At 31.7% G+C, this 10,309-nt stretch overlaps 1 protein-coding gene across 1 annotated transcript; it reads left to right on the forward strand.

The window, feature by feature from the left end:
• Nucleotides 1–450: 450 nt before the first annotated feature.
• LOC111614821 (patched domain-containing protein 1-like) lies at nucleotides 451–9,630 on the forward strand. Its single transcript, XM_023356188.1, has 3 exons — nucleotides 451–583; nucleotides 8,500–9,487; nucleotides 9,583–9,630. The coding sequence occupies exons 2-3, from the start codon at nucleotides 8,509–8,511 to the stop codon at nucleotides 9,591–9,593; spliced, it is 990 nt and encodes a 329-aa protein (XP_023211956.1). The 5' UTR covers nucleotides 451–583; nucleotides 8,500–8,508; the 3' UTR covers nucleotides 9,594–9,630.
• Nucleotides 9,631–10,309: the final 679 nt, after the last annotated feature.

Genomic DNA, 10,309 nt, shown 5'->3' on the forward strand with positions numbered 1-10,309 from the left:
TTCGAACACACCCAGGGATTTAACTTGGTAGAAATCAAGGGAATACGATGATACGAAAAGTGCACGTGTTCGAATAACATTTAAACAGAAGATCTTCGACTTTCGTACACAAAGATAACACCTTGACAATTTCTAAATACATTTTCGTAGTTTAAATTCGAAGTTTTGTACATTTTCAGCTGCCTAAAAATTTGGAGCTATCATGATATTGATATTTTTGCGTTTTATTATCGGTAACATAAAAAAAAATTTCTTAAAATGGAGTTTGTTTTCTTTTTATTTAATGTTCTTGATAATGTTTCATATACATATTCACTGTAAAAGCACACAGCCAAACTCTACTCTTTCTTTTCAACTATCAATTATTTTGCTTGTAATAACTTATTACGTCAATAGTTACGTTTATTTTTCATCAAAACCAGACTTGGAAATAACTGGTTTCTTACATAATTAGAAAGTAACTATTCCAAACACAGGTCTACTTGTCACTGGTGGAAATATAGGCCTATATTTATCCGAAACACTTGCAAAACATTTAGCTGAGAAAAATCAGAGTCCAAATACGAGCCAGGCGTATTTTTAGGTAGGTTCAGATAAAATTTATATATTAAGGAAATAAGTGAAAATATGTCAAATATCTGAATGTTACACCATTTAGAAAAGTATTCGACGTTCCGTTTCTAGGAAATAATTTTAATATTTACAACGAGCAACTATTTATTGTGACATGGTGACAATCCAGGCTGAAATTCTTAATCATATTTTTAATTAATTATTTTTTTAAATATATCCTTTCCACCCGTAATTAGTCCTGTACTGTCTTGTCCCTCTACTTCGTAGAGATGATTAGCACGATTCCATTGCTAACGGAATCGTGGCAATTATCTATCAAACTCTTTTTGGGGGAAATTTTTGAATTAAAATAATACGACTTCCGGTATGAATCAAAAGTTTGTATATAATTAATCGATGCCTCTGCCCTTAAGGATTTTAAGCCAGGTCTTAAAAACCTTATCTTTCATGCTTCTAACACCGTTCTCCAGGTTAAGAAAGGACAGACGGACGGACAGACGACAGGACGACAGTGGGAATTTACGTATAGAATAGATATAGCCTATATATGACATATATATACAGGGTGTATCAGTACAGCGGTTACAAACTTTCAACAGAGATAGAGTACACATATACGATGGGAAATCACATTGCAATGCATGGTCGGAAACGCTTTCTTGGAACTTATTGCACGCATGGTGGAAGCTGCTGGGGAAGTCCGGGACACGCTCGGTATTTTCGACAATGTGAAAGCGTGCTATGTGATTTCCCATCGTCCAGATGTATTCTATCTCTCCTAAAAGTTTGTAACCGCTGTACTAATACACCGTGTATATACGTAATAGGTCTACAGTTTTTTAAATTGAAGCCCAATTAATAAAATTATTTTACGTTTAATTGCAATTACGGTAAACTTGAGGAAATGAATTTAAAATTCGCATTTGACACATAAATGTGCGATGCACGAACATCCGACGTGTGATTGATAAATTTAAAAAAATAATTAACAGAGAAAACAAGGAAAATAGAATTTTATTCATACTTTATCGTGAGCCATTATTATTTATTACCGAATTAAGTCTGTTCTGCGTAGAACTAATAATTTGTTTACGTATGTTTCTGGACGTATTTTGTGTTTCTGACGACAGTTGTCCGTTTACAATAAGTAACAATCGAAAAATTTATTTCGGTCATGGAGCCAATTGTAATTAATTAATTAATATTGTTGTTACGATAAGGTGTTTTTATTGATTTATTTGATTAAAGTTTTTATCATAATTTTAAAACACTTGTTTCTTTAAATGGCAATTAAATAAAATAATATATGTAATTTTTTATGATATATATTATTAAAATACTTCTCAAAGGCAATTACATGCTATTATTACCTTTGTCTTTGTCTTTTTCTAACATATCAGCTGTTTTAATTTATAAAAGATTAAGTTTCTACCTTTTTTCCGTTATTACTCGTCACCCTCCGGCCTTTTGTATCTGTAATCTAACAAAAATGCCTCCAGCCTTAACGCCAATTAAAATAATATTTAAATACTGATTGGACAATCGAAATAGTCAATACCATATAAAAATGAAAATAAAATTTTGTGAAAAAAGTTAATAAAAACTCATCGGTAATTGTTAAAAATTAACGACTCGAGTTAATTAAATTATATTATATCCGAATTAAAATAATTAAGAATGTAGAGAAATCTCTGTCAAGTTGCGTAAATAAAAACCTGTTGTTAAAATTATTTTAGAAATTTGAAAACCTGCTTTAAGGCAAATAAATATCCCATTGATTTATTAATTTATTACTGATGTATTTTCGTCCAGGACGCACAATAATGACATTGAAAAAAAATTAAAACACGAAATAATTAAAGTATTAATCTCTAAATGTAAATAGTCAAGATCGTCTTCCGTTTTTTCGTTTTCGTTTTTTTCAGTTTCTCTTTATCCTTGTCGCCACCATTGTGAATTTATTTTCTGTTTTTGTTCATTCTCGTCAGGTTTTCATTGCATTGAATTCCGATGAACGAAGCTACTATTGTAGTTAGTTTCAAGAAAACAATACCTACCAGAAAAATAGTAAGTTATAGATAATATTATACTTGATATAATGTTTCCAAATAGTACTTGGATGCTATATTTGACTTTAATGAAACGTTAAAAAATTTAAAGATATTTACTGATAGGTTTAGATTACCGATAAATTTAGATATTTAGTATCTATGAGTAGAAATAAGCGAAACTAATTTGGTTTAATTATTCTGCGATTAAAGTACAAAAAAGATATTTTAGATCCGTCTTTAAAGTTGAGTGAGTGGCGGAGACTCCTCGGTGGCAAAGAAATTTGTGGAAAAAAGGCTATTGCCTATATGTTACATATATATTAAAGCTTTATTAGACACTTGGTGAGTTAGTTTTCGGAGACTGTAATAAAACGGGAAATGTAAATGAGGCGAATATGATGCTTGCTATGTAAACTAATGTAAACAACTGATAACAATTTGGCAACGGAGAATTATAAGCTTTGAATGTTGTATGAAGTCGTGGGTGTGGCCTGTGAGGGACCGGAACTCGTTCGACCTGCTTGGAATAAACAGAAAACCTATTTCAAAAACAGCAATTTATAAAATATATAAAATCTTAATTACAAACAACTTTAATTTAAATACTTTATTTATATAATTTGTAATTAATAATTACTTTTTAGTTTTGTTAATCTTACGTGATATAATATAGCCTTACATGTTCTTACGTTTATCTTGGTATAAATTAATTAATAAAATATTTTTGTTTTATTCGTTGTTCGTTTGTATTATTAAGAGCCTTAAAAATGGCAGAGTACCAAGAGTTAACCTTTTCTAAGAAATATCGTTTCACCTTTAAATAATATCATAAATATGGAAAGATGATCTAGGTAAGTTACTAAAAATATATAAGTAGGCAAGCAAAATAGTTCCAAACAGGCAAATGACTAAGCAGTAGAACTGAAAATAAACTTTTACAAGACCTCAGTATTAATCGAGCTGAGTGTAGTACCGGACTAAAAGTTATATATAGGGGAGGATCTAGGCTTTTTGGGGCCTAGGGCATTGAAATCCAATGGGGCCCATTTTTGTTAGATTAGAAATTTTTAAATTGGGGTTTAAAATTATTATATTATTAATATTAACTATTTTTACTACACAATAAGTTGTCATTATTAATGAAAAATTATTAAAAATTTATGATAATAATTCAATTTTTGTGGGCCTTTACACTTGGGGGCCCCAGGCCTTAAGTTATTTCACTTTTTATCTGTTTAAAAAATCGAAATATGGAAGATTATTTCACTTTTCTTTTTTGTTTGTGTGTGTGTTTTCTGTAATAGGCTATATGATTGTTGAATCCAGCTTTAGATCGTCTAATCTTGAAGAGACGTGACGAAAATCGTCGTTTTTTAGAAAAACGGCAAGGAGTAGCGGAAAGTCGTCTGATTTATACAAAGAGACTGGTGAATTAGAAATCGGTAAATCTGTTAGATTATGCATGTAACCCGATAGAAGAGTGAATTCATTCAGCCTCGAATGTTTTAGCAGCAATGATATTCATGCCGATACCATTACTCAGATTTCCAGTAGCAGATAAGCGAGTGGAATGGGAAAATGTCGAGCGCAGAGTTGCTATAACAGCAAAATTTGTACGTTTTTAAATCATTAGCAACTGCACTTTTTGCGATGTGGAAAAACAAGACGTTTGCTTCAAACCAGAACACTAAATCGGAAAGAGAATTGTCCTATTTTCGTTAAATTCGTAACCATAATTTTGAATGTTTTTATGTAACAATTGCTAATAAACTGGATATTGAAGTATATACTATATGTATTTATTTCTTAACTCTTTTTGTCCTAACACTAGAGCAGTTATATTTAAAAAATTATTTGTAACTTCTCATTTTTTATCCATTTCCGTCAGTTAAAGATATCACTTTTCTCTTTAAAGATGATTTTCTCCCTTTTGTTTTCTGTGCTGTCAATCTAATTTATAATGAATTTATCAAGAAAATATATTTTACGAAAGCTTCTAAATTTTTATTTATAAAGTCATACATTAACAAAAATTTTTTTAATAATTAAAAGAAAAAAAAACAATTATTATTTGGAAAGGGTAAAATGTTTACATTTTTGAAAAAATAAGGGATTTAAAAAATAAACGATTTTAATGCTTTTAAATAATGTTATTTATTTATTTATTTAAAAAATAAAAATGAATCGTTCAATTTTACGTCGTATTAAACATAAGGTTTTTTTTTTCATTTATTGTATTCAGAAGCGTAATCCTGAAATTTTGATAAAAGACTCAAAAGTTCTTTTTCTGAATTTAATTGCATCCGGAAAGGTCTTAATTCATATTTAATGTGGAGCTAAGTATTAGTTTTATTAGTGTTACCACCCGTCCGCTTTTCACCCAGACAGTCCGGGAATCGACTCACTCTCCGGGTGAACTATTAATTTTGTCCGGGAATATCGTGCGCAACCTGTCTACCGTGTTTTTTTTTTTTTTTTGTTTGTTTTCGCTTGTACGATTCGTATTCGTACACGTGTCCAATATCCGATAGAGCTAAGTCATCTGTAGTTGTTTTTTTTTCAATTTAAATTACTAACGTTACTCCTACGAGTCTCCCTAGTCCCTAACTGTAACTGATTTAGAACCGGCATGCATTGCACTTTATTCTTCGCATTGCAAAATGACATTGCGTAGGCATCAGGAACTTCTGTTCGAACAAACCTCACCCGCCGTTCGGGTCGGCGATTTCGAAAAGGTGGCAACACTAAGTTTTATATACATTTTATATATACTCAGCTTGGTTTCTAGCTTCTGAATCCTAGCCGCGGCACTCTCGGTGAGCAAAAGTAGCTCTGGGCAGAAAATTCTGCTCTGCATCTCAACCAAATATTGACACGTAGTAAGAGGCTCGTTTTCTATGGCCTGTTTCTACAAGTGGATCTGGATATCACTTTTGCATCCTACTCCCCCGCCATCTATTGGAGCTTTCAGAAAATAGAATATAATTTGTTTTCTTTCTTTCTTCCTTCATTTTATTCAATTTGATTTTACCAAAAATTAAGCACAGTTTTGGAAGAGATGCACCAATCTATCAACTTGTATATAATTGGAATGCTTTAAAAGAAGAATATAAAGATTTGTGTACCTACGGACAATTTAAACGGGCTGTAAAAATATTGAGATGTGATTAGTTGAGTGTATTTTTTTGTTTTTTATGTATTTCTCTTCTCTGTTTCTTTTTGTTGTTTTGTTGATTGTTTACTTTGTAAATGTTTGTATCATTACTTTTTCTTTTGACCCTTGAAAAAGGCCAATGGCCATAGGGTCGTGTGATTAAATATTAAATATTAAAATATTAAATTGGATTAAATTGATTGAAGAAGGCAACACAACACATGGGCGTCTGCCAGGTGTTGTCGCCTTAGAGAATTTTTATGAGAAACGCTATTTAATACGTGATCGAAATCCGTATAATTACACTTAGTTATTCAGTTGTTCAGACCCAAACCTCACTGCTATCACTGGTGTTATCCAGTGTGGTTTAGGTATTATAATATACAGTACAATCGAAAAACTTGATACAATATTGCTGTGNTAAGTAACAATGGAAGTGCTAAGTAACAATGGAAGTTTCAACAATGGAAATGCTACGTAACAATGGAATTGTTAAGAGAAAGAGACGTGCAATACGCAGATGCAGTTTTTTTCGTTTTTGAGGGAAATCGAACATATTTTTAGACCCATCTAAAAATTCTCTAATTAGTCTGGAAACAAGGGGACCCAATTCTTGCATTCTGTGAAATCGAACATATTTTTAGACCCATCTAAAAATTCTCTAATTAGTCTGGAAACAAGGGGACCCAATTCTTGCATTCTGTGAAAACGGGTAAGGTTTACTGTAACGTAATAATCTTTATCTTAGTTATCGTTACTTTTGCCCGAGCAACGCCGGGCCCACCTGCTAGTAGGTTATAAAATAAACGTCAAATTAGAAGTTCAAAGACACCCAGCAATAAGTTTCACCGAATATTCACTACATGCAAAAATTACGTGCCAATAAATTTTATGGCGTCCAGTTCAGTTAACGTTGTTTACATTTAAAAGACTGTTATACTAACTAGTGCAGAGATTTTCATAACTTGTAACTTGATTTGGGAAATTTGGATAAGGTATAACGATGTCAAGTTTGATGCTACATTCAAGGTGAACTGTTGGTCAAATCTTTAGCTGTTGATTAAAGCTTTTGACATTATAAACATTTCTGATTTATCAAATTACAGACCTGTAAAGTTTATATAAAAATAATCGGATTACCATTGTTCTATTCTATTATTGTTATTGGGTCTACTTGTTGTAAAAATGATTAAATTCTACATTAATATTTACAATAGAAACATTTGAACAATCTGAAGCGCAGCACTCCTAAATATTTTTACTTTAATGGAAAAAGTCTTGTTTGTTTTGTTATTCTCTTTTTTTAACATTGACATTAGAAGTTCGATTCGGACGACAGAAATTATTGTATATTTACATTGTTGTTACAGATTTTCAATATATTGTTTAGAATCTTATTAATTGCAAAATTTCCCTGTATAGGAAATTTGCAGCCATTCTAAAATGTTTTCAACTTTATTTTTTGAAGAGGAATTAGAAGAATTTGTATTATGATGGCTGGTATTTACATTATTCTCTTGATTATTGGCTGCTAAGAGTGGCACTTCATTAATAGAAAGCATATTTACAGTACACATCTTGTCCTTTCTTCTCAGCAGCATAGCTTACAACTCCGTGTTTGCATAGTATTCTCTGTAATCATATTGCGATAAGGGAGCATGTAAGTCAACGGACACATACTTTGCATGGATTACATCTTAGAAAGCGTGTTACCGAGCGTCCTTCATTTACCTTTTCCACTTTATACATATTTTCTCTTGATACGGAGAGAACGTTTGACTAACATTCTGAAATCACTTATCTCGTATTATTGTTTATGTTCAAATTGTTTGTGACTGGTTTTATTTCTACTAATTCTTTTTGAAGGAACGTTTTTCTTCGTAAGCTTAATCAAGCATTAAAATATTAAATCCCCAGCCAGCTTTAAAAGCTCATCTATTGCTACGTGTAAGCTTTTTTCCCATGCCTACCATATAGGTATTGATATTTTATTTTTTTGTGCAATGGTTCAAGATACGTGTTTTTATTTATTTTCAAGAGATTTTTACCCAATTTTAGGTCTGTCACACTAATTATGTTGAAAAATACCTTCCAAATTCAACTGTATCTTGCATCGTTCATTATGGCTTTGAAAAGCTTGTTAAATTTTTTGTTTCTGTCGTTTCATATGTTATTGTTATTGCTGCTTTTTAACCATTATTCCTTTTCATTGTTTTTAATTTTGCATAAATTTCTTGCCAGTTCCCTGAAACATGCCAAGCACAAGACCAGCAAGACATTGGAAACACGTTACACCACTTTCCAACAGACATTGTAAAATACAGTCATATCATCTTTCATGAATGTTATGAAGCTGAAATGCGATAAATGTATGTTCTTTGCAAAATAGAAAGTTTGTAAAAGAGAGAAAAACACATGATGTATCGCATAAGTNGTTGAAGTAAAATACAAGTTGGGCATCTGCTACGGTACTGATAAGCATATATTGAAGTGTTTGATTGTAAAAATTCTGCCCGAGTATTTGCACTAGAAGACAACGACATTCTCACTAAATTATGATAAATTTTCAAATTATACTATTAAACCTGAAAGCCGTATAAAAATTTCATCGTAAAAATAAAAAATATAATTTGTAATCTCAAAATTGTATATGATTAACAACTAGTATATTGACTTTTATATAATAATAAATTAAAAAAATTATTATAAATATATTTACAGATATCGAGTATGTTTATTGGAATTGCTTATCGATTTCTAACCAAACTATTCCATAAACACGGAACACATGTATCAAGACACACGTCATGGTATATAGTTGTGCCTATCTTCATGACATTGTTATCAGCCACAGGATTACAAAAGTTTTCTCATGATCTGAACGAAGATTCTCTAGTTCCATCCGGAGGAATTGTCGACAAGTACAAATCGTTTCTGATGAGATTATTTTCCGTAGATCTCGCATCAAATTTCGATCCCGCGAGATTATTGTACACCATTCATTACGGAACTGTTATTGTCGAAGCGAGAGACGGAGGCTCGGTTCTACGAGAGTTCGTCTTTCGTGAAATTGTCACTTTGGATCGGGAAATTCAAAATTTCTTTGTTGATGAAGACGACGGATGGAACTACAAAGACATTTGCGCTAGAAACAATGGAAAGTGTTACGAAAATAAAATTCTTCGTATAGACAATAAACTAAAAGCGTTGCAAAACGGAACATTTCGATTGAAATATCCAATTGGCGACACGAGCAGATATTACGACGTTTTAACTTTGGGTGGCGTAAAAATGAACGAAGAAGGATATATAATATCTGCCAAGGCTGTTAAATTGTTCTATTTTCTAGACGATTCGAATAAATGGGCAGAAGAAAGAGCCATAAAATGGGAAAATCAATTCATAAACATCTTAAATAAGGTGAACTTTTCTTATATCAAAATAAGTAAAGACGTGTTGCTTTCTAGAGATGAATCTAAAAAACAACTGTTTCCTGTTACCTTAAAATATATTCCAAGTTCTGTTTTTTTGATGCTTACGTTTACCGTTGTCAGCTGTTTATGGCCAGATTTCCTTCGAAGTAAACCGTGGACCGGAATCATGTCTTCGATAGCCACTGGTATGAGTCTAGTTTCGGGATTCGGTTTATTACAGTATGCAGGAATAAGTGTGTCTCCGGTGGATGCAATGGTTCCATTTCTGGTGTTAGGTAAGTGATTTATGAGTTCGTCTTTTAATCGTATAAACTACTTTTTGTAATTTGAATGATTATGAATATTCATTATAATCAAATTCTGCACACAGCATATTATTAATCGGAACGTTGTAATATTTAAGATGCACAAAATCAACACTTTGTTCAGCAATGTTTTCGTTAAGATAAGTCGTATATGCACATTTCTCAAGCGATGGTAAGCTGAACATGTTAAATATAGTCATACCTTACATCATTTTCATACTAGTTATAGTATGTGTGTAATTGGATCTTAAGATCTTAAGCATAATTAGCTTTTGCTGGAACAAATTACACAGCAATATCTGCAACATTCTGACTGCGTATAACTGTTTGAATTGGGAGAAAATTTAAAAAAACCTCGGAAGTCCAGCACATCTCTATCACCATAAGCGCTGTATTAATAAAATGTAATTATTATGTAATAGATATCATGTCATACTAACAACTATACAGGTATCCCTCGTATAACACGGTAGTTACGTTCGGGAAAAGTCCAAGTTATGCGAATCCGTGATAAACGGAACAAAGGAATAATACAAAACATGGGGTTAAGTTCCGAAAGGTAACAAATGTGTTATTTTTCGTTACTAAGAGAAACATGTTTATGAAAGCAATCGATAATTTATTTCCAATCAATATAATTGTTGATTGGAAATAACAATGGACGTTTATACATCGCTTAAAAACTATAAAAGCCGATTAGTATAAAAGGACTTTGAGCCATGGGCTTTTCTGCAGATATGGGACTGATCTCGCCATGGCGAAATTCTTACTTTTAGCATGTTAATGCACCTG

The sequence above is a fragment of the Centruroides sculpturatus genome, unplaced genomic scaffold (genome assembly GCF_000671375.1).
Source record: "Centruroides sculpturatus isolate CEXI.00-Female unplaced genomic scaffold, Cexi_2.0 scaffold1956, whole genome shotgun sequence".
Lineage (NCBI taxonomy): Eukaryota > Metazoa > Arthropoda > Arachnida > Scorpiones > Buthidae > Centruroides > Centruroides sculpturatus.

Excerpts from the sequence above, each read along its gene's own strand:
- LOC111614821 (XM_023356188.1), top strand. The coding sequence starts at position 8,509 with ATGTTTATTGGAATTGCTTATCGATTTCTAACCAAACTATTCCATAAA.